The following is a 25,925-nucleotide window of genomic DNA, read 5'->3' as shown; positions in this document are numbered from 1 at the left end:
TTTTATTAAAGGGCCTAGTTACAATGCAACTGTAGTTTTATACACCACCTTCTGTATTTTTGTGATCCAACCATTGAATTCAACCCGAGAGTTGTAAAAGCTATTTCAATGGCATGGATGCACTTACATGATTATTAACGATGCAGTCCATTCTATTTACTAAAAAAACAAAGAAAGATTAAGTTTTCGAATTTTGACATATTAGTCCATTAAAATATTTTATGATATGGGTCAAAGGTAATTTAGTAAATGAGCATATTTATATATTAAAATTATGGTTGGATTATTTTAATTTCCCATAATATTCTCCACTCCCGTTTACTTAAAATACCAATTGGATTATAATAATATTATCTTGTTTTTAGTGTAATACAAGATTGGACAAGGTTTTATAAAATTTTTGACAATATTAAAATGAAAATAAATAAATATTAAATAAATTCTTGACAATCGTTTAAATTTCATTATAGAATTTATAAATAATATTTTCAAAATAATATAGTTCTACATGTAAATTTGAAATTATATAAAATATTATCTTATTACACGTATGAAGCTGATCAATTATTTATTTAATGTGAAAACAAATGCATTGTATAATATTTATTCAATTACTTAAATTTAAAATTATAAAGAATGAAACTTAAATTTAAAATGATAAATTAAATTAATAGATTATGGGAGAATACCTTTAAAAAAAATTAAAATTAACTAACTTTTTAGGCTTCTAAGGTAACATTTTTTATTTTCTGTTGTTAACATAAGACAAAAATTTAGTCTAAAAAACTTATTCTAGGGTCTCCTTAGGGTAAAAAAAAAAATCATTATCACATGATAATTTGGTAGCCTAAGCTGTATTATTTTTAGTTTACTTATCCATGCCAAACACCTTATTGAGATTAAATTTTAGTAAAGTAAACCCATCCTACTATCTTTAATCGCATTTAGTAGGCTCTAATTGATTAGATCTTGTTATACAAAGTAAGATATAACTCTTTTTTTAATTACAATGGTAATGAAGAAAACATAAACGCAATATATTTCTTTTGAGAAAATGCAGTATTATTTTTCTGAGATTTTGTGTTTAAGAAATTAATCTAATTTATGTAGTTTAGAAGACTCTTATTTTTTAATGTTTTAGAAGAATTATATGTTTGATAATGAATAAATTAAGATTTAAAGTAGGACAAACTGATTTGAGAATGAGATAAATAGAATAATTTTTTTATAATTTGAAAATTATTATATTTTAATTAGGGCTTATTACATAAAATTATTAAAATATATGGTTTTTATTATTTACAGAAAACAATAGGGATTGCTAAAGAAAATGCCAAATAAATTTTTAAAAATTTTGAAATTATTATATTTTAATTGGGGCTTATTGCTTAAAATTTTTGACACTTATTGTTTTTATTATTTACAGAAAACAATAGGGACTGCAAAAAAAAAAAAAAACCAAATTTAGGTATTTGGTACCAGGGTTGCAAAGTAGTTTTGTCCTTGATTAAATGTAAATATGTGTGCCTGAAAGCATAGAAGATTTGGTTATGTTATCATGCTTTTATAATTATTTTGTGAATATCATTCTATGCAAATTAGAATCTTTTTTTTTTTTGTCTGAATCACGAGGTGATCCTGAGTGTGCTCCAATTGTGGGAGGTACTTTTAAATCCGTACCACAACCCAGACTAATTCTCGCTCGCACCGGATCGGCCCGTAAGAGTTAAAGTGCTGGCCAAAGTGGTGACTTCATACGAGAGCGGGGCGTTGAACCCCTGACCTCTCTTAAAGAGTGAGGTGCTGAACCACTCACACCAACCTACTTTGGTTGCAAATTAATTAGAATCTTTAACTCAACAGACTGGTGCCCAACCGATTTGGCAACGTACTTCCATTACAGGGAAGCAAATGAAAATAACAAAAAAGAAAAATAAATAGCATTGACCAAAGTGGAGCATATCTACCGAGAAGCCAATGAAGCAACTGATTTCTTGGCCTAGTACAATTTTTCTTTCTCTTTGGGTTTACATTGTTTTCAATCTATTCCTCCAAATATGCTTAGCATATTGATTAATGATGTTCATAGGGTTGCACACTCCCGCTGAGTGTTGCCTTAGCTATCTTAAGAGCCCTTTAATGATAAAAAATAAAAAATAAAATAAACAGCATTAATGGTACAAAAGCGTGACAACATACTAAATCTTTTATGCTTTTCAGGCACATATTTGAGAACGAAGAAAGCAAAATACTTCTTCGCGTATTGTGAGAAATCCATCAAATAAAGTTTTGGGGAAGAATTAAACACTGGCTTTCAGTTTTCTTGCTTGTCAATGGACAGGCTTTTGGATAGAATTTCTGCAGGTTGGAGTTAATTACTTGATGAATTTGGAGAAAGAGATTGACTAACAAAAAGTAGTGATTGAAAATGAGAGGAGAGAGGGAGGGACGCACGTGAAGGCTAAAGAAAAAACGGAAGGGGGGTGATTGTGGTTGATTTCACACGGACTGAGAAAAAAAACAAGAGAAGAGAAGAGGGAGGGAGAGAGAACATAAGAGGGGAATTTTAGGGTGGGTTCGTATAGGTAGAAAATATTAAAAAATTTTAAATATTTAATTTTAATAAGTCTCAATTCATATCAAATTTAATGAATATTAATGAATGTAAAAGTAAAGGTGTCTTTAGGCTGCTAATCTATATATATGATCAGTTTTTTGGTAAAAATTAAAATAAGAACGCCGCTAAAAAATAAAAATATTATATACACACACTTCATTGTAACTGAAATTTATATTTTTCCTCTTTTAATTGGAGTATTTAGTTTTTGTTCTTGTAATGTTTTCTTTTTAAAAGTATAACCTTGTTAAATTAATATTTGATAGATTGATAACTTCGATTAAAATAATAATAATAATTATTGTCCCGACTTGTGACCAATGTGGTAAATTAATAATTTGATAAATTTATTAGATACTAAAATTAAAAAAAAAATTTACTATAGGACCCAATTAATGAATAAATTAATAATTAACAAATTTAAAAATAAATACATATTTATGATTTTTCTTTGTTGTACTGCATAATGTTTTACACATTTCATCGATCATTATTGTTTTCTTCACACCTTTCATATAAGAAGTCATTATTGTACTTTATGTGTTATATTAAGAGAAATAAAAAAGAAATCGAATTATTATATTGCCTCTAAAAATCTTCTATGATGAAATATATGTAATCGTGATCCATCCACCCATACAATCGGGAAGTCATTGATTCTCAATCAAGACCAAATTAGAATTATATCCTATAATTTGACAAAATTACTACGTTATTGAATATATTACCTCTATACTTTATAAACATTCTTACTATTAATGTCATATTTTCTTTATAAATTAATAAATTATTACTTACCGATGATTCAATAATTATTAATAATTATCAATATATTGATATTTCTATCAATATATTAATATTTGTTAAACTAATAAAATTTTCATGATCGAAGACTTGAGATTTTACAATATTACCGGCAGGATAACTTGCATGTGTCCAAAGTAGAAAAACTCTACACGCCCTACTAATTAATCTTCTGACCTAGCAAGTGGCAACTCTCGTGCCTTATTGGGAATTGAATAATCCTTTAATGCACCTTCAAGGTGGATTAGCTTGAAAAATTAATTTTAAAATTAAAAACTACTCGCCAAAATAATTATCAAAATTCTACATATACGATATCAATTTATAGCTTCATAATTTCAGAAAATAAAATTTGTAGCTTTATTGAATCAATCTTGACTTAATTTACACAGTTCACTTGTTACTTTTATGCGTCATCTATTTATACGATTGCTTTTCCGAAAAGCCAATTCTCTTTAAATTGATCCCTTCAATCAATCATTGAGGCAAACTTTCATAACTTAAGATCATAACTTAAGATGTGTAAAGTAAAAAAATTATTAATTTGAGATCTTTTATGTCCCGTGCTCATGACCCTAACTAATTCGGCGGGCAACATAACAAATCTAATATTATCCTAAAATATATAATAAAATATGGGTATCTCTTAATTTACTTTATGTATTCTTTGTTTCAGGATAAGCCACCCAGTTACTACATGCAGACATATTTTCATCATCATGCAGAAGTTTGCTGACAATTCATAAACTCTGATCATAAAGCTCTGAGCTAGAAAATAGAAATTAAGAACAACTAGCAACTATGTCCCTACCACAATGAATTAGGTTGCAGGCTTACAGTGGAATGGCTAAGATGGGGCGAAATTGGAAATTTATTTAAAGGTTTTTTAAGGAAAAATAAAATTTTATATGTAGTGAATAAGATACGCTCACACTGAAAGTATTATAAGAAGCTTTCCATTGAAGGTGTTTTATAAAAATAATAATGAAAATAAATTAAAATAACTAGCAAATGTAATTTAAGGTTGTGATTTCCGGCCTCTGACTGCTTGTATAGCTGGTGTTGATAACAAGTTCAATTAATCATAAGGGAAGTTTGGATTAAAAAAACTGATTATGTGTGTATATATATATATAGGCCTTAAGATAAGAAAAATAAATTAAATTTAATAGCGAAGTTAGTGATCGAAAGTTTATGGCAGTTGAAGCTTGTCTTACAAAGGAAGCTCTTCAAATTCCTGCCTTCTAAACGAAGTAATACATGGAAGCGAACCCTAAAAGTAAAGGCGGCAAGCAACCAGAGAGAAGCAGCAGCCAGGAAGCATCTTGGTGCCCTAGCTTTGAGGCATGAGCTTCACCAACCCATATGAGATAAACTCAAAACATACTTGTAAAATTATTATGACAAAATATTCACTTTTTTTTTTAAAATGTCAATATCTTATTAAAAAAATGCTCAAATTTGCTTTAATTAGAGTGTTTTTTTTTTTCAAATATAAAAAGACTGATTCTCATCACCGTTAGTAATCATTAGATGGAAATTTTGCGTACACCCCGTGTGAAATGTTGAAAAAAAAAAGACACTGATCCTATATGGGCATGAAATTAGCTGATCATGCATGATACAAAAACATAAAATAGGATTTTTTTTTTCCTGTTATAACACGATGATAACTTTTTTTTTTCTTTTTTGTATGTATATATGACTAATATGAGCGAGTTATGAGTCATAAATCTTTTATATTATGTGATACGAGATAAATCAACCAGCATGAATATAAGAAAGGTCTTCTCTCTTTTTGTAATATATACATGTTTTTCTAAGTTAATCTTGTTTTTCTAAAGTGAATTTTCTTTCATTTCCATTATACTTTCAAATTACATTTATCCTTTTTTGTGCAGCTAGTATGTGAAAAAACAAAAATAGTAATAAATTTCGAACGAATCCGCTGTAAGCCTAGCATTCAACAATAATGCCAAATTGAAAATGCACCAATAAGAAGTTGCTAATATCTTTCTTAGCGTAGGTTTGGAATTACTTTTGAAAAATTAAAAGTTAATTTTGATGTTTGATAGTTTTTAAAAAAATTAATTTTTGTAAGATTATATTATCCTATGTTAGATTTTCAAAAGTAGGGGAGAGGTACCTTTTCAAAATCTTATACTTAATACATTTCTATACATATACTTACATATATTATAAAAATCCATTCGATTAAAAAATAAAATTCTTAACTTAAATAGATTATTATTATTACCCATTATATTAAGATAACAAAATAAAAAATAAATTATAAAATAAAAAATATTTTCATTATCGATTATTATATACACACAATAAAAAAAATTATATATAATGTTAAAAACCATGCAAATAAATTTTATTAAAAATGATGTCCATTTTAATTATATGCATTCTTACAGTAATTTAACAATAAGAGATTTATTAAATAAATGCCAATACTTTTAAAATTCACACGACTTTTATAAATAAATTTTATTTCAACTAATTCTTTTACAATTGATTATTAAAGCAATTATTTTAAAAATTAAAACACTACCAAACTGCTTCCGAAAAAAACTACTATTAGATAAATTATTTGAGGTATAAATTCTAACCTTATAAATATATTATTATTTTTTATTAAAAAAAATTGATTGGTGGATGTATAGTATAATAATGTAAGAGTTTCTCACTAATGCAACCAGTGATTTTCTCTCACAGAAAGATTTTTGCCAAAACAAAACATTGAAAATTTTGCAATAAAAATCAAATAAAACAATAAATTAATCAGTCCAAATTCCAAAACCAATCTGCTCAAGTTCAGTCTTCACACGATCAGTCTGTTTCCTTCATTGCTCAGCGATCCCCCCTTTCTCCCTTGAAAAAGGATTCTGTTATGATCTGATCTCTTTTAAGTTTTTTAAAATTTTCTATCATGTATCTTTTAATTGTAATGTATGGGTAAGATTTAATTTTTTTTATTTTTTTATTTATTAACTATCAATCATCAATTGAGTTATTTGCTCAGGACATGATTAGATCAGGAGAGAATCCTGATCTTTCTCCCTCTTGCACATTACACACATATATATATAACTATGATATCACCGCCAGTGTCCACCATTAACAAATTTGACACTTGAAAAATAATAACTTCTCTATTTCGAAAATTTTGAAAAAATGTTCTTTAATCAATCAAATTAGTCCCTTAAGTTATTACAATACCAATAACGAGGCCACTCTCCTTCTTTCTCTTACTTTTAATTCTTAACAAATTTGACACTTGAAAAATAATAACTTCTCTATTTCGAAAATTTTGAAAAAATGTTCTTTAATCAATCAAAGTAGTCCCTTAAGTTATTACAATACCAATAACGAGGCCACTCTCCTTCTTTCTCTTACTTTTAATTCTTAAAAGCACCCCCCTTCACAAAATGGACGACTCATCTCCTCACCCTATTCAAGAAAACGCCACTGTCACCACCACAAATAACACCAAATCCACTGATAGCAGCACCATCACAACCAGTGATAACACCTGCAACAACAGCAGCAACAATAATAATAATAACAACAACAACAAGAAGTGCAAAGGTAAAGGGGGTCCTGATAATAGCAAGTTCAGATATAGAGGAGTGAGGCAAAGGAGCTGGGGCAAATGGGTAGCTGAGATCCGAGAGCCAAGGAAACGTACAAGAAAGTGGCTTGGCACTTTTGCCACGGCTGAGGATGCGGCACGAGCTTATGACCGCGCCGCTATTATCCTCTACGGCTCCAGGGCCCAGCTCAATCTTCAGCCTTCGACCTCTTCGTCTTCATCTCACTCTTCTAATTCCACGCGCGGTGGTGGTGGTGGTGGATCCTCCTCTTCTAACTCTTCACAACAAACCCTTAGACCTCTGCTTCCCCGGCCCACCGGCTTCGGCTTCACTTTCTCAGCCAGTTCAGCTAACCCAGCGGCCGGCGCTGGGTTATCTTCTTCATCTGGGCTTGTTCCTTACGGGGTTTACCCAAACATCATGAGCGTTTCATCGGCTTTGTTGTGCCCTAACATAGTTCAAGTTCAAAACCAGCGAGATATGATGATGCAACAGCAATGCGAGATTCAAAATTATCATCATCATCATCTTCAAATACAACAAGTACCCGATGGGTTGAATAGTGTTAGCTGTATCAATGACACACTCGCAGCAGCAGCATCAACATCCTCGTACGGAAACCCTAATCATCAACAACAGTACGAACAAAATTGTTTGTACCATGATATCAGCTCAATTGCGGGGTCCATGGGCTCAACTTTGTCTCTATCAACTCAAGTAGCACATGCACCACCGGCGGAGGCGGCTGCTGCGCCGAATCCGAATATGTCAGTTGGGCCCGGATCACCTTCCATTTGGCCGCTGACAAACGAAGAAGATTATCCACCAACGTGTCTTTGGGATTATACTGATCCTTTCTTGTTTGATCCTTTCTTTTCTACATAATATTGATAATTATAATTGTTGCATGCAAGCGAATTAGAATTAGAGGGTTTTTATGGTCATTAATTAATTGTTTTGTTAATCTAGTATGCATATATATTAAACTAGTGCAACCGGTAATAGTTGTTGGGGCCATCTCATCAAATTGAGATCGATCTTGGAGATGAGGATCATGACAATATAGACAACATTCAAAGACTTCAAAGAAGATGAAGAAAAAGGGAATCACGGAATTAAAGTTCAAGTTCAAGTTGAAGAATTGAAGATCAAGAGGGAATTAAAGAGAGGTTCTTTAAAATACAATTTTCTATCAACAGGTAGAGGATATAATTGATGAGCTTTTATTGCTGCATGCTGTCTTATATATATACTGCATTTGAGATTTGTATTTTCAATGGTAATTTGATGACGGGGTGTCAGGATTTTGGGGTCCTTAGGGTTTGGGAGGATACTTGCATGTTGTTAAGGAATGGAAGAAAGCAATTTTTGAAGTAAAATTTTATCATTGTCGTTTGTTAATTTATTGTGAGAAAAAGAAAAAGAATCATATTATTAGCTTTATATTGCAAGAAAATGTTCACCTCTTTTTCCTAATTTAGATGCTGTTGTAATAGTGTTTTTTCTCGTTATGCTTTCCGAAGAAAATTAACAAATAATATGAAGGAACCTATTTCATATGGGTGTTTCATTTGGAATACGTTTGATCTCATTTATCTGCAATCATTTTGATATATCTCACAGTTCACAATTTACAGCTGATCAATTGAACAATTTCTGGCATTAATTCCTGTTTAAGCTGCAGCTAGCTAGACTTGAACCAAAGAGGCTATGAACCTCAAATGGAACACTATTTCCTGTGTGAGCAGCACTTTTAAGAAATGATAAGTAACTTGTACGTGGTGATCATGAGCTGTAGTGATAATTACTTTAATATTGTGATAACATTAATTATATATGTTCATTTCATAAGCTTGCAAAGTAAGTAGTACTGGCAAGTATCTCTTTTGCATATTTGTGATTATTCTTTTCTTGATTATTTTGCTTTTCTGGATATAATATTAGCAATGGCATGGTAGATGTGTAGTTAATATATTCTTTGTTCTCTTTTTGGGAAAAATTTTTGTGCTAATATCCTTTATGTTAGGGCATCGGGGGCATTGTGGATATTGTGGGCCTTCTTACATTTTTTCCCCCCTTAAGTTTTCCTTTTTTAAAAAAAAATATGTAGAAAAGGTTAAGTGTAGACGAATATTTATGGCATAGCTCATGTTTAACTAAAACTGATAAATTTGTAGGTGCTCTTTGTATAAATGTAGAATTAATTGAATGCAAACGGGTTTTGTTTCCTTAAACCTTTAATGGAATTTAAAATTTTAATTAAACTAAAAGTTCTTGATTTCAAGTTGGCATTTTTCTTAATTTGTTAGCATTTCTAGTCATGAATATTATGATTTTGGTTAATTGTGTCTTTGATCTTGAGTCAATTTGCCTTTTTCTAGACTTTCTATATACATGTTGAATCTAGCGGGTTTAGATTCATCATTTTGGATTCCTAACATCAAAAACCAACTTTAACTAAGCTTTATCAATAGATGATGTGTTTGGTGGAAATTAAGAAGTTTTATCTCGTTCATTAAGATCTGTCTCACTTTCAATTAACAACTTTGTGTCTGATTTAGTTTTATTCAATTGATAAATGTTGTCTTCCTTGTGTGGATGCATCGCTATGCATTTAGATTGATTGCTTTTATAACTTGAATAGAACATCAGAGAAAAATTATATTTAAGGTCACATATATTGCATTCTTCATCTCGATAATAAAGTACAACTTAAAGTTATAGATATGCTGTTGCTGAGTTTTCTAGTCGTCACTTTCGTGGGGTATTAGAATTTTTTTGGATGATTGTTCATTGTATTTGGAATAGCTTGTGTTCTATAGCTTGATCAGCTCAGGATCTCCTCCTAGTTGTGAACTTGTGATGCTACTTTCATTTTTAATTGCCTATTATGATGTGTCCCGTTTTTACTTTCAGCTTCTGTCTTATATTCATCAGTTTGAATGTCGTAATTTACATGGAAGTTTTTACATATCCTCAGACAATCGGATTAGTTGTGTAATTCTTGTTCATGCAAATGTTAACTGTCCGGAATTTGTAGATTGCTATATATTGATTTCCATTTGTCTGCATACTTTTCAATTTACTGTAACTCATTGTTACTGAATTGTTAGCTTGCCTTATGCTGTGGATTTTAAAATCACTGTTTTGTGTATAATCCGAGAAAGCGGGGTTCACTTTGTTGGGGATTCAGATTTCAACGAGTGAACAGATAAATGATAGTGTCTGCTTCTATATACTGTAAAGCTAATTAGCAGAGACTTCGTGCTCAGCTGCTCGCAATCGCAGATATATAGAACGGGTGGGCATGGACCCCCCACAGAATTTTGACTGTCTCAAAGTGACCAAGGCTGAACAGTTAGGGTGCTTCTGGCACATATACTAATTGTATTGCATTATATTGGGTGTATTAAGTTGTAATCTAATATCAAATTTGGTGCAGTATGGACGGTAATATATGTAATAATATTTTTTATCATTATTTATGTTACTATTTATTTTAAATTAATATAATTAATTTTATTGTATTATATTTTTATATTATTTAAGTATTTGTTATTATTTATATTAACTTATTAAATAATAATCAATTTTTACATATTAATTATTATAATACAATTAAGTAATTCATTGTTTAACTATATTTTTAATATTATTATATAAAAATATAATATAATATTATTAAGTAATAAATAAATAAATTTTTATTATTTATTATAATGTAAAAATAAAAGAAAATAAATTCAATAGTGTATTATAATATAATATAATATTAAATTATAAACTTATTTTGGTTTATTATAGTATTAAAAAAAAAGAAAATTATCTACGGACCACTTGATTTTTCACACTTTATCAAAACAACACAAATCTTTTTTTTTTTTTTTCAACAATCTATCTAATGTTTACAAAGTTATCATTGTTCCACTTTCGTCATAATCTTGTTAGAATATTGCTGACATCAAAAGGTTAAATTTGTCATTTGAACTAAACACACTAAAACGATGACGGATTCGCCTTTCTAGAAGCTTTGCCAATGGACTTAATAAAGTGATCATATGATTTTCTAGCTTTGCTTATGAAGATTCAAGCAGATGCAATATGTTAATTTTCTTATCTTTTGTACGTGAATCTACTTAAGCCTTTAAATTGTTTTTTGAAAAAAAAAAATTACTTTGTCTAATCATGAATTTAGGAAATTGATTAGGGCTAATAAGTTTAGTGAAGAGCCCACAACAGCGGCTGCAAACAATTTAGGCAGGGAAGAAGGAGGTGTTCTTCTTAACATTTGTTATTTAATTATTTAATTAATTATTTTTAAAGATTTTTTAATAATTATTTATTTTTATATGCAACTTCTATTATCTAAATTATTTATAATTATTTTTAAGATTTTTATTTGATAGTTATTGTTTTAAAGATTTTTTTATAGTTACCCTTTGTAACTAAAAGTCTTGTTTTTAACTTGGATAAAATAGTCATTTTAAGTTTTGTGGGTAAAATAGTCATTTGATGAATATTCCATTGAATACCCTAATGGTGTTATAACGAGAATAGAGTGGTGACACACCTTGTAAATTTTGGGTGAATTGTTGCAAAAAAAAAAAATTTATATATTTTTGATAAAGTGTAAAAAATTAAGTAGTAGTGGATAATTTCTCAAAAAAAAAAAAAACTAAACTCGAGATATGCAATGCAGCTAAATATAAGACTGCATTGCATCCGAGCCCCGAGGGGTGCCCTTATGGCACAGTGGAAAGCCCACTGAGTGTGATTTGAAAATTTTACAAGAGGAAATCTATTTGATATTTTCTTTTTGAGATATTAGGATGTGCTCTAACTGTCTAACTAACATCATCATCTTTTTAGACACTATTAAAAACTTAAAATCTATAGATGCATCACACAATTTTAAACCTACGAAGAGTTCATATGCGCATATTTTACACAAACTTAAAACTTTTATCCAATAAATACAAACCTACGCTCTCGGAGGCAAATGAGGCGAACCATTGGGCAAACTAAAAAATGTGTTGTAAGATTCCTTCAAATACATTATTTACTACCCCTCTCTCTCTCTCTCTCTCCATGATAGGAGTAAGAATCTTTATCACACAACCAATAACCAATAATTGATTGATAGGCTGGACACTTGGGTTGTGGAATCGAGTCAAACGACACAGCCCTGCAGTCTGCAGAGCGCCAAAATATCTGGTACGAGTTCAATGCATTTCTTAACTGCTTGGTTTAATCATTATTTCACATGAATAGCGAATACTTCACATCAATAACATGATTGATTATGGTGCTTGTTTTGATCGATAGAAACACATTTTGGTTAATTAACCCCCCAGTGTGCATCCCCCGTCCCAAGTCTTTGGCCTCTGCTATTTAGCCCCGATACGTCTCAACATTTGGTTGGACTATTGGCACCATTCTAATCCTCTCATGAAACTTCCTTTTTCATTTATATTTATTTTATTTTTGAAAATATCATTTTTTTAAAGTGCATTTTTAATTTTTCATTTCATTTTTCTTTATTTCTCTGTATGGCTATGGAGAATGAATTTTATTACGCGACAAAATTAATCAAGGGAGGGTTCGTTTTTAATTATTTCTTGCCACTGACTTTATATGGCCATGCAATGAAGTGGCATTTCACTTACGGGTTGGAGCGATTTGAACTTCCCCTATTAGCTTTAGATAGTGGGTGCGATAACTAGATATAACTAGATTATGGAAACTTGATGACTGACTTTATAGTTAATAATCATCATCGCGCTTCATAATTTATTAGAACTCGGGTATCATACTTTTCTTCAATATATTCCCACTATTGAAGAAGGCTAGCTAATTTATAATTCCCGTACTAAGAATGATTTTTGTCTTTTCTAAACGAATCGGGCTAGGTACTTTGTCATGGTCTTCCACTCCTGCTTATCATTTTGGATATGCTAAATCTAGAAGAGAAAAGAAAGATTTTATGGTAATATTTGCTGAGTTTTAGATCGTTTACTCCTAGACAACCTAAAATTTTATCCAAAAACTGCATGACAAATATTATGATATTTATCAGCTGGTTAATGAGATAATGTAATTGATTAATCTACAATTTATGTAAAATTATCAACTACTTAACGGCACGCCAGATGCCAGATCATTTAAAATAAAATATGAGATAAAATTTTGTAACATCTATCATTACTGATTGAGGAAATTTAAATATTGTACCTTAATAATAATGTTAGGAGCCACCGATAAATTCAATTAAAGAGTTATTGGCGCATAACTTGAATCTCATACTTATTTTTTAGATCTATCCATGTATATATGGTCCAATATTTTATAATGTATAATTTTATATCAACGTATATAATTTACTTGAATTTGGATAATTGCATGCACTTTTACTTAAACTTGAAAATAAGTTTGGTAGGAATGCATTATACATATAATCTAACATTCGTTTTCAAAATCTCAACTGAAAGTGGCTCGTTGATTGAAAAGAGAGAGAGATAGAGACGAATTATAAATATCCATGAATGTCCATTAGACTACCAATAAAATCAAACCTGATCATCCCACTCCCTCGGTCACTGTCTCAACTCTCACCTAATTTCATTTTTGCTGTACAATATGAACGACCATCTATTTTCTTTATATGAAATTATGAGGCTTAATTACTTAACTAAATAAATAATGTAATTGGTAGCTGACAAGAGAAAATGAAAAGATCGGGAAATGAAAAACAAAAAAATCGAAGGCACATATGCTTCGGCTTGTCCGTAAGAATTCTGGTACTAGGAAGGCGATTTTTTCAGGTTAATCAAAGATGCTATTCATCGTTTGATTCATTGTAAACTATTGACGTGCATGTGTGACATAATTGATTTTTTTTTTCATAATAATAAACTATTCACTATCAAATAAAATTTAATAATATATAAATTTTAAATCATAATTTTAATAAAATTATGAAAAATATAATAATTTTTTTATTATATAAAAAATTTATATTAATAAATCTTTTAAGATATAATAATTAGTGTTTATTAAACACTTTAATACTGTAATTTTTAAAACTCAACCTCGATTCGCGCTCAATATAAGGTAACAGCTGAATTGATCATGCTAATAACTCTAAATGCGCACGCGCCTGTAATGCGATTCAGCTTCCATCCTTCTTACAGGAACATATATCTAATCTTATCTTATAAGCACCGCCACATCATTTATTTTGTCAGCTAGCTATAAAACTGTGTATAACTAGAGTACTAGACTGCTCTTTTTGCACACCCGAGGCTGCTTTAGTAAAAGTATTACCTGTACCACAACGTACAACCCATCACAGCACCATGCCACCACGGCTATAGCCAACCGCTAATAAGAGTTAAAAAAACAATGGGTCAAAAAAAGAGTCGCCAATCCAATGGCATCGCAAGAATCTCAGCCCTTTCACTGGCACTACACGGAACTGGACGAGCACAACTTCCAAATTCGCGGCCGAACGCTCTTCTCTATCATCGTAGTATTCGCCGTCGTTTTGCTTGCCAGCTTCCTCTTGCTCTACGCGCGATGGTTCTGTCGTCGTTTCTCCCACCAAAATTCCAACCCCGACGTGCCACGCGAGCAGCAAGCCCTCACCCGGGGCCTCGATCTCACGACGATTAACACGTTACCGATTATCTTGCACCGGTCAGAAAAGTCGACGAAGGATGACAAAGAAGAAGAGAGTGAGTGCTGCATATGTCTTGGTGTTTTTGAAGATGGCGATAAAGTGAAGATTTTGCCCAAGTGTCGACACTGTTATCACTGTGAGTGTGTTGACGCGTGGCTCAGTGCTCGCTCGAGTTGCCCGCTTTGTAGGAATTCGCTCCGAGTTGACTCAGCTCTTCCCTCCATCACCACACAATAAACCGTATATATATACACACCTACGAGAACGAGAACAAAACAAAACCCTCTTGTCTTGTTCTTTTGGGTAACAAAGATTATCATTTTGTGTATGATATTCTTGTAATTACGTGTATTAATGTATACGACACATTAATTTATTTCAATTCTTCTCATAGCTTTGGGTTTGTTTCTTTCTATTTTCAGCTACATTACATGTTTACACCAACATAATATAATTAGAAATTTATTAGAACTTCTCATATGAGCTTTGTTTGAATTTCTCAACTCTTAATAAAGGGTCGTATTCTATTTCAAATATCTGGAAAGAAATCTGACTACGCTAATAAAATAGAGAGCTAGATACGAATGGCCCGCAAGTTTCTTGAAGTGTATAAAATTTGGATGTGTTTTTCATTCTGGTTTTTGTTGTACGGTAATCTTGATGGAGCGTTTAGATATATGTAAAGATTTTTTAACAATTTGGAAGGATTTCTACGCAGTATGCTATCAAATAATTATATATAAAGATATTGTGTTTTAACATAAACGTATATAGTTTCTATGAAAAGATCACAACATTAAAACGACAGATGATGTGACATAATGCATTCAACAGATGCCTATAAAAGATCAAATACAACAATCTGTTAACATTTACAATTGGTCATAACACTTCAAATATTCCGACGACCATAAACAGGAAAAAAAATGCACGGAGCTATGTGGAAGGAGAATTTGGAAGAATGAAGAAGCAATTGCAAAGTTGAACAGTTGATGTGCTTGCATTTACGAACCAATTATGTTAAGGCATGCTTGCGCTCTCTTCTTGTTGTTGAAATGTCAGTGAAATTCAGTAGGTCGATGAGCTATCGAAGCAAAGCAAGTAATTATGGCATGCCTAATTGCCTATCATAGAGTGATGGGCTCGGGCTTCCGTTTCTGGGACATTTTCCATGTGATCCTTTTAATTTGTAACCGCCGCAATTAATGTTGGCCCATGATCAGTATTGAGTTTCCAAGTCCTTATCGTTATACGCTTCAGCTCAACATACTGCTGGTCTTCGCTTTGCTTGACTTCCGGTTTTTTTTTTTTTTTGGTAGCCTCAACTTTCACCTACGAAGGTACTGTACTATATGAGGAACACTGATATTTGAATATTAAGAAAACACCATTAAAATAAAAATGCGGTTCGTACTACAATATTACTATAGCACACAAAAAATGATAGTATTGTTCATACTACAGTGTTATCATTTATGTCTTGATGGCAGTGGTGAAGAATAGATAAACATTTTTCATATTGGTCCTTAACAGCTTTTTAATTTTTTAATCCATAATATAATAAACAATGTTCATATTAGTCCTTAAAAAAATTCCTATATATAACAATTTATATCCATTATTTTAGTTAAACCCAAGTTGAAATAAATTTATAACTTAGGCCACTACTTGGTGGTGTCTTCTTAATGGGTTAATATCAATTTTTTCCCTTAGTAACTATAATAATGTGTATATTTTTCACGAAACAAAAACAATGCACGCCTCATAAATACATGTTAAGGAATAAACACATGTAATAGAGTGAGGATAGCAAAAGCGGAATTGATAGGATAGAAAATATTAGATATCGTTCTAAAATTAGATTAAGCCAATGTGATTAGGTTACGATCTAGTCGAAGCATGATTAGATTTCGTTCTAACCAAACGACTCAATGAATTTTTTAATAACGCGTAAAATGAGATTAGATGACTCTCTAATCTAATCGACTCTATAAGAAATCTTTTGATAGATAACCCCACAAGGAATTATAAAAGAGGGGTTTTATTGAATAATTGAATCTGAAATTACAATAATGAGACCTCTCTGTTTATAATAGAGGAAACTTACTTCCGTAAAGTAAACTTACTTCCTTAAGTTAATTTAAAAAGGAAAGTTAAATCACAATTATAATGGAAATAAATACAAAATCACATACCATAATCGATTCTAATTAAAATAGAAAATAAAATTCTAAAATCCTAAATAATCTAAAATAACATCCTACATCATTCTTCCATTCTTAAAAGAAACTTGTCCTCGAGTTTAAGTATAGTCTAGAGGGTGAAATTTGTAATGCAAATCTAAATCATCTTGTAATTCTAACTTATTGTCTTTCTCATCTATCTTTCTCAAAACTTTAAAGATGCCATACTTCATGAATTTCCTTTGCTTGTACATTCTTCAAGGCGAAGATCACTTTTAAGAATGAGCAATGATCAAATAACTCTTGCATTTCCTTAATTGTTGTTCAATACGCTTTCCAATAGTTTTCACCTTTTCAATCAAATCTTTTTCAAGCACAATTTTTTTTTGTCTTCAATATGAATAGGTAGAACCATTTCAATCATTTCAGGTTCTTCAACTTGATTTTGCTACACAACTTCGATCATACTCAAGAGTAGGTTGTTCTTTTTCATTAAAAATCTCAGATAGATCAATAACATCGTCATCTTCAATGATTATCTTGTTGTCCAAGGAAACATCATGCATATTCTGGCACAAATTGTCAGGTTGAAACTTTAAATCAATAATAAATTGTACATTTTCTTCTGACATCTCACGTGAGTCTTCTTCCTCAACGATAAGAGAACTCATTTGTACATTTGTAGGCACTTTCATAGAGACATACCATTCCTTGATTAAATCCTGGACTTCGTCAAATTTCTTAATCACATCATCAAAGTTTCTTTGTCATTGTGATTCAGTTTGCAATTTGATTTGCTTGGCTAGATGAATTACATGTTGAAAAGTATAGATAATGTATATAGGCATCCTTCCTTGAATATATAAATCAAGTCCTTTCACAAATCTTATAATTGTATTCTCTTTAGGTTCATAATAATATGTCCGCTCATAAAATTGTTCAAACTCATAAACATAATCAGAAACTAATCTCATACCTTGTTGTACTAAATAATAATCAAGAAGGATAAACTTAGATTGCAAAATCTGCTTCCTATGGTTCCATGATCGAATTTTGCATTTGCCTTGGTTATGTCAAGAAATTTACAACTTATCTCACCGTTCTAAAACACTTAGCTTAATTTACTAACAGCAAACTATACTTGCTCTTGTTTAGGCGTGCTGCCAAGCTATACTTGCTCTTCTTTAGGCGTGTTCAAACTCATAAACATAATCAGAAACCAATCTCGTACCTTGTTGTACTAAATAATAATCAAGAAGGATAAACTTAGATCGCAAAATACGCTTCCTATGGTTCCATGATCGAATTTTGCATTTGCCTTAGTTAAGTCAAGATATTTGCAACTTATCTCACCATTCTAAAACACTTAGCTTAATTTACTAACAACAAACTATACTTGCTCTTTTTTAGGCGTGCTGCCAAGGTATAAACCAATGCCCAATTTTATCCAACCAATCAGGAAATTTCTTTAAACGAGTGTATGTAAATAAGTTCGCTCCATGATAAATAGGAGGGCAAGGATGGTAGTTTCCATTTATGGTCAAATTTTCACACAATGATAAAAATATAAAAAAAAATATTGGGCAAAACTTGTAAATAAGCAAAATATAGTTTACTAGTGACAGTGATTGAAAAATTAGACAAAGATGAGTGGATCTAAAAGATTTGAGGTTAGTGAGTGTGATGGCAATAGCGATTTGGCTCAAATTGTTGTGGATTAACCAAAAAATTAAATTGAAGTGGCGGCAGTTGATGGTTGTTCGTGGCAATTTATGGCTATGCTCAAAGGTAGAGGGCAGTCGGATTTTAGTCGGCAAAGGATAAGGATTCTTTTGGTGGTGGTGGTTAATAGTGGGGCAGAGGAATCAGTAGTGGAGTCACAAGTTTTGGGTGGCTATTGTGGCCGTTTTATGGCAGCGATTGTTGGTGGGGTTTAGTTAGGTTATGATTGATGGTGACTAGGAAGTCTCATGGTGGTGTTGGTTGGTGGTGAAGGCGACTAAATGACGGTGGTTGAGTGGTGGAATATGGTGGGTTTTGGGTGTTTTGCGGCGATTATAGGCAACGGTTGAGGACGGCGATGGTTGGGGTTTGGTCAGCGGTGGCTGGTGAGGTTGGTGGTTGTGTTGGCCGACGGTGAACGACTAGTAGAGAGGTGGCAGCGGTGGTTGTGTGGCGGCGACTAGGGTTTTCAATTTTGGGGGTTTTTTAATTTTTAATTTTTTTGTGTTTTCTTTAGTGGTGGATTTGGTGGGGATAGATATGGGTATCTGTAAAGTTATGTAATTCGCACAAAACTGCTATGATACCAATTAATAGAGCGAGGGTAGTAGACGTGGAATTGATAGGTTAGAAAAAATTAGATATCGTTCTAGTATTGGACTAAGCCAATGCAATTATGTTATGCTCTAATTGAAGTGTGATTAGATCTTGTTATAACCAAACGATTTAATGAGATTTTTAATAACGCATAAATTAAGATTAGATAACACTCTAATCCAAACGACTCTACGAGAGAGATTTTGATAGATAATTCCAGAGGGAATTAGCAAAGATGAGTTTTATTGAATAATTAAATTTGAAGTTACAATAATGAGACCTCTCTATTTATATTAGAGGAAAATTCATTTCCCTAAGGTAAACCTACTTCTGTAAGTTAATTTAAAAAGGGAAACTAAATCACAATTATAATGGAAATAAAATACAAAATCACATACCATAATCGATTCTAATTAAAATATAAAATAAAATTCTAGAATCCTAAAATACGTAAAATAATGTCCTACACCAACATGTTGTGTTAAAAAATCTATCCACAATTATGTTGTGTTAGTAGCCATTAATCAACCATTAATCATGTGGTAAAGAAGTTATCTTCAACATATTACATATGTAAGTAGGAGTTAAAGTTCTGTGAAAATTTAAAGTGAGATGTTTTTATTTTTTCCAAATAAAATTTTAAATTGGTTCTAGATATTTGGATTACACAATGATAAAATTATCTATACAAAGTCCCAATATTATTCTTGCATGAATAATGATGTAGCCTGTAGGTACAAAATTAATACAAAAATCTATAAGAAACAAAAAAAAATTGCCTTATAGTGAAATTTTCTTTTGCCTCGTAGTGAGATTTTTTAATTATATATTGATGGTGTACTAACCATACTAAGTATATCATCAATTGGAATATTGGATGGTAAATCTTCATGTTACACCTGATTTTCACCCAAGCAAATGGTGCACCTATATGCAAGAAACGGGGTGTATTTAATATAATGCTGTAGAGCATTTAGCATCGTTCGTTTATGATTCACGAAGGACCTCGTTGGTTAAATTCCCACATAGCCCAATCTAAAAACTATCCCTGGCCCATTACCTCATCAACCATTATCAAACATTCTCTAGGGTTTTATTTACCCTATAAATACACAGCAAAGCCCTGAGCTAACAGTCCTTTTCTCTCGTTACCGCAGCCTCAGTAAAGCGATTAGGGTTTGAATTGAAGAAGCCAGTTTCGGAAACTTCTCACCATGAGAGCTAAGGTAAAGCTTGATCAATTTATAAGTCGTTATCTTCTTTTTTTTCTTTTGTTGCTAATTTTTTTTTTTTGTTTATCAATATAAATTTGTGTTTTTGTTTTGCGTGTTTTGCAGTGGAAGAAGAAGCGTATGAGGAGGTTGAAGAGGAAGCGCCGAAAGATGAGACAGAGATCCAAGTAGTCTTATTCCTTAGTGCGGCGTCGTTTTTTAGCTATTTTGTTGCTTTGTTGTTTTGCCTATCAATTAGTGATTTTGATGTTTTAATTTCATGTTTTAATACATTTTGTTGATTCCAGTGAATCACTTTATTAGCTCTAAATGGGATTATGTTTTGCTTATTCAGAATCATATTGCATTCTATATCTTTTGTTTTCATTTTATTTTCTTCTGTCACTTTTTAGCTGTACTCATCGATTTAATCAAGTGGTTAAGCTATATCCATCTCTTAAGCTTATAAATAGGCCGTAGATACATGTTATCCTCCGGATTAGGCATTACTACACGAATTTTATGAACATTTTGTGTTAGTAAAATGTGTACTGGGACAATTTGGACTCTCAAATGTCATCTTGAATTTATGGGGAATAAGGTAGGGGAATATGGAGGCCCTTCAGAAAGTCAGATGATCGACCATACTCATCTCGGCCATAAGATTTAATTTGCGGGGAGTTAGGATGATCTTAGGAAAGTCATACTCACTGCATCCATAAGGTGAATGAAGATGGTCAAGCCAGGCCAAAGGAAAAGAAAAATGATTTGAGTGCTGTGTATGACGTTATCCTTCATTTTTCCTGTATTCAATCAAGTAGATAGAAGATTTAAGTGTTTTCACTTCTTAAGACACTCAAGTATTGAGGAGATTTGTCTACTGGTGTTGTCACTGGGCTAATTTTGCATTGAAGTGTAGCGGCTTAGTATTTCCCAGGATGGGTTTATGCTTTTGGGTTTTACAGTTAGTCATTGAAACTGCGTTGCTTTCTGAATTATTATGGTAAATGTTAGAACAGTTTCATGGCCTCCCTCTCCTGTCAGTGTGTGTGATTGATGGCAATTGGATCCTTTGCTCAGGGTTATCTACACGAGCGCACTTTTGTATGCCCTACAAAATTTTCAAAGTTCCAATATTTTTCAAAGTCAAAAATTGCTCTTTTCCTATAGTATTCAGCATCATCTATAGGCTATGGCAGGAGGACACTGCAGCAATTCATTGAAATTGCTCAATAGGCCAAGGCACTCATGGTTATATATTAGATTATGATGCCATCGGCCTGGCAGGCTAGATATATGCTTTCAGCAATTTATGCTTTCGAAATACATGCAAATGGATCTGTTACTGACGTGTAAGTAATGTCAGATCCTAATAAAATCGTTCGTGACAACATTTCGAAGGGGGCGATCAAAGGAAAATTTTTAAGACATTTCGGAAAACTCTCGAAAAGCAGTTTGCTGTAAACTAAATAGTGGTCATGCAACTGGTATTTTTTTCCAACTGTTACACGTTTCATGGCAGACGAGAATCTGCATTATAGTCTGAAGGCTAAACACTAATTCATATACAAGAAAAGCTGGCATTAACTCTCAATTAGCCCAAAAGGGACCCTAATGGAACTGGAAATTCATTACCCACAGCAGCAGCATCAATAAAACCAAAAACAAAAGATCAAAAATAGAAAAGTGGGACTGGTAGTCCTCAAAAAGGGTGAAATTATGTGTCCTTTTGGACCGAAAAGCGAAGCCCAGCTTGAGCCCGTAGACCATCAAACTGATTCCTAACCTCTTCCGCTATCATACGCCGCATAATCGTGAACAAACAGGACTCCTCCATCTCCATGTCCACCGTACACCTGTCCTCTCCCTTCTCTTTCTCAATCTTCCCACCATCACCATCGCCATCACATTCCTTGTTGATCTTCAATTTCTCCTCATCCTCCACTTTCTCCCCACCGCTACCCCCCAAAACGACACTCTCCCCAGGCGGCGACAACGTCAACAAAGTCTCGGGCCCAACAATCCCCGCTTCCACATTGTAACTATCGTGCTCCTGGGAGACACGTAAGCATTGCCTCTTGATGCCTCCCGAGTCAGAATCCGACTCAGCACTAGAAATATTATTCTCGAAACCCGGCCGCTTCATCATCACCGAGTTCGACTCAGACGACGCGGACGACAACTCAGCCATCCGCTTCCTCCTCAGAGTCGAGTTCCAATGATTCTTAATCGCATTGTCCGTACGTCCAGGCAACGAGCGAGCAATGGTGGCCCACTTATTCCCATGAACAGCGTGAGCTTGAATAATGATCGAGTCCTCCGCCGGCGTAAACGGCCGGTGCTGCACCGTCGGGCTGAGCTGATTACACCAGCGTAACCGGCAAGATTTCCCCGAGCGACCAGGAATCCCCGAACTGATCATGGACCAATTTCTGGGGCCGTGTTGCTCGACGAGTTTGATCAGAGTGGCGTCTTCTTGTGGGCTCCACGAACCCTTGATGCGATCGTTGTTATTGCTGTTGCTGTTAGTGCTGTTGTTGTTCATAGAAGAAGAAGAAGTAGTGCTGATCATCATAATGAAATTGAAACGAAAACAAATCACGAAAATGATGAATCAGAAAATGGAAAAATAAAAAAACATTTTTTTTTTTTTAATTTAGTTTGTTGATGGAATGAGGAGAGAGGTTTGGTATGGGGTTATAAGATGATGGGGTTTAACCGTTTTCAAAAAAAAGGGTTGTTGGTGTGAACCGTAAAACCGCTGCGTTGAAATAACGACTTTGCAAGTTATCTGCGCGTTTGTTTCTGTTTCTTTTTCGAATTTTTACGTATTTGTATATTTGCTTTGTAAATGGCAATTTTCATTTTTGTATGGTTACTAACAGTTGGACCCTTAGCTTTTTATGTTTTATAAATGAAGGTACAGTTTTTTCATTTGTGTCTTACAAGTCCCTAACGGATTCTAATTGAAATAAGAAAATGACCAAGTTGGCCTTGTAATATTGAACTTTACAATTGATATTGGTGGGTGGTGGTAATATTTTGTGGCATAAACTGCCAATTCGAATACGAGCACAACATGAATTAGTGAGTTTGGATAATATATAATGACACGATTATCAATTATGTCCAATGTGATAATTTATATTATCTTTTAAATAATCGTGATCAAGTCCGAGTTAGAGTTCTTGACAAATAAATTCTTTTGTGAAACAATCAATTCTTCAACTAATCATATTAATTTGGATAAAAATTATGTCAAATTTACTTATTTTCTGTTCAATAGAACAATTTTTTTTTTTAAGTATAGCATAAGTGAAAAATTAAATATTCTACCGTCTATGATAAAAGGGTTTGAACTTCAATAGCTCAGTCCACTTCTACTACCTAAGAAGTTTTATTAGTTAAGCTAATTGATACCCACAAATATAACTATATTATATCATAGTTAGATTTAGATTAGAATTAATTGATTAAGAACTAGAAAATAAGATACATACATACATAAGTATTAAACATGCTAAATAGCTAGTGATATGAGTATGGCCCACATAACTCGTTTAGTACTTTTAATTACATTTATGCGAGAGATTTTGTCATACAAATTGCTCAATTTCCACCCCTAATTACAATACACCATAAAAGGGGCGTTATTTCAGTTATTTTATCAAGATCATATTTAATTGAGGATTTATTTGATACCAATGGATAAATTATATCCTTTCTTGAGAAATATTTAAAAGCTGTGGATTTAGATGTTATTATCCCAAGATATATTGCTATTAGTAAATCATGGTTATTTAACTAAATTTGTATTTTTAATTTGCTTGGAATCATGTACAATTGGTTATCACATACAAGCAACAATTTTATAAAATGCGTTCGTCTACGCTGATAAATTAGTACGTATTTATAAATTAACAGGTTTAATATAACGGGTGGGAAATAACGGAATTATTATTTGCGCTCAACGAACGGCTTGGATTTGACAGCCCCGAAACTGTGGCAGTTAGGTTTCTTATCCTATCGTATAAATTTTGAAATTGAAAAAGAAATATATATAAATAAAAGCAAAAAAAAAGAAAACGGTGACATAAGAAGATGTAACGGACATTCGTGGATTACGGAAGTTTGGTGATGAAGTAGAGAGAGAGGGTTGACGGATCGTAACGTCTTTTTTATTTATTTTTTTTTCAGTTAAATATGAATATGAGAATATGGGTGGATAACACTGTATGGTAGAGCCGTTATTGCCTTAAAAAGCCAAAATTTGTCCCACTAAATGCAAACCGGTGAAGTTCATAGTGCTTTTATTATCATTAACGGACACAACCGATTAAGATGCTTTTGGAAGTGCCTTTTTTTGGTGAAAAGGCATTTTAGTTTGTAATGTTTATCATAGGCAGAATATCGCATAATGTTGATGGGTTTCTTTCTCCCTGAGTGTGTGTATGTATAAATTCATTTTCACTTAAAGGCGCCCTCTTTTTTTTTTTTTTAATGCGGACACATTGTTAAGTCATATTATTTAATAGAGTTAATTCCCAATATACTATAAAGTTATGTAGTTTAAAATAATAAAAATTAACTCTATTAAATCATACGACGTAAAAACATGTTTGCATTAAAAAAAATAAAGGTGTTACCCTAGACTCTATATAATAGATATATGTATGTGTGTGTAATAACTCTCTAGTGAGAACATCTTCATTTTAATAAAGTAAGGATGTCACTAACTGACGGAAAACACTAATTTCAATACACTACCTGACAAAAAAAATATGGTTTCTAATATATTAAAATTTATTTTTTTTTCGTATTTTAGTGCACATCCTCACTTTAAAAAAGTGCGGGTGAGTTCTTCTTTAGTGAAATCACTAAAATATATAAAAAAAAAACACAGATTTTAATATATTAAAAACTGTATTTTTTTTTCTTTTAGCGTATTGAAATTTATACTTTTTAATTTTTGTTAGCATCCTCATCTTAACAAAATGAGAATATATATATATATATATATATATATATATATATATGCATGTATGTATATGTATATGTATGTATGTATGTATGGACAAACAAATTGTCCCAAGGGTTCAAGTTTCTCTCTTGATCTAATTAACCCTCTACTTCAGACATCTTGATTGATAGTTAATAACTTAGAAAATAATGAAGGAGGAAAAAAAAAGGAAAAACACTTCCATACCCAATATTGTTCCAAAAATAAAATAAAATAAAATTTTTACACTATTTTTAATGGACATTCAAAGCTTATTTTGTTAGTTATTTTTATTTATTTAGATGGAGATAAGAATCCTAATTATTATATATAATGCTCGCTAAAATTAATGTACTATAACATCGACTAAGATCAATAATATACTATGAGATGCTTCTATCTCAATCGAAGTAGAATTCACTAATTGAAGAATATCTGAATATTCACGTATAAAATAGTGAAGACGTAATTATTTATTGGGACAAACTTTAGAGGCTTGAATATCTTATTTT

The 25,925-nt window shown here is 31.9% G+C and overlaps 3 protein-coding genes and 1 long non-coding RNA gene across 4 annotated transcripts; 3 read left to right on the top strand and 1 right to left on the bottom strand.

The window, feature by feature from the left end:
• Positions 1-6,682: 6,682 nt before the first annotated feature.
• LOC102616521 (ethylene-responsive transcription factor ABI4) lies at positions 6,683-8,580 on the top strand. The gene has a single exon (XM_006486465.3). The coding sequence runs from the start codon at positions 6,859-6,861 to the stop codon at positions 7,906-7,908; it is 1,050 nt and encodes a 349-aa protein (XP_006486528.1). The 5' UTR covers positions 6,683-6,858; the 3' UTR covers positions 7,909-8,580.
• A 5,872-nt stretch (positions 8,581-14,452) lies between these two features.
• LOC127901759 (RING-H2 finger protein ATL66) lies at positions 14,453-14,938 on the top strand. The gene has a single exon (XM_052439317.1). It carries the CDS (start codon positions 14,453-14,455, stop codon positions 14,936-14,938), a length of 486 nt encoding a protein of 161 aa, XP_052295277.1.
• Positions 14,939-20,151: 5,213 nt separating this feature from the next.
• Positions 20,152-20,788, top strand: LOC102623366 (uncharacterized). Its single transcript, XR_371476.4, has 2 exons — positions 20,152-20,429; positions 20,541-20,788. It is a non-coding gene; the product is annotated as an uncharacterized LOC102623366 (long non-coding RNA).
• A 1,016-nt stretch (positions 20,789-21,804) lies between these two features.
• On the bottom strand, positions 21,805-23,328 carry LOC102624059 (transcription factor MYB73-like). Its single transcript, XM_006486233.4, has one exon. The coding sequence runs from the start codon at positions 22,987-22,989 to the stop codon at positions 22,132-22,134; it is 858 nt and encodes a 285-aa protein (XP_006486296.1). The 5' UTR covers positions 22,990-23,328; the 3' UTR covers positions 21,805-22,131.
• Between the last annotated feature and the right edge of the window lie 2,597 nt (positions 23,329-25,925).

Source organism: Citrus sinensis, chromosome 4 (genome assembly GCF_022201045.2).
Source record: "Citrus sinensis cultivar Valencia sweet orange chromosome 4, DVS_A1.0, whole genome shotgun sequence".
Lineage (NCBI taxonomy): Eukaryota > Viridiplantae > Streptophyta > Magnoliopsida > Sapindales > Rutaceae > Citrus > Citrus sinensis.
This window is presented reverse-complemented; position numbering and strand designations above follow the sequence as displayed.

Excerpts from the sequence above, each read along its gene's own strand:
- LOC102616521 (XM_006486465.3), top strand. The coding sequence starts at position 6,859 with ATGGACGACTCATCTCCTCACCCTATTCAAGAAAACGCCACTGTCACC.
- LOC127901759 (XM_052439317.1), top strand. The coding sequence starts at position 14,453 with ATGGCATCGCAAGAATCTCAGCCCTTTCACTGGCACTACACGGAACTG.
- LOC102624059 (XM_006486233.4), bottom strand. The coding sequence starts at position 22,989 with ATGATGATCAGCACTACTTCTTCTTCTTCTATGAACAACAACAGCACT.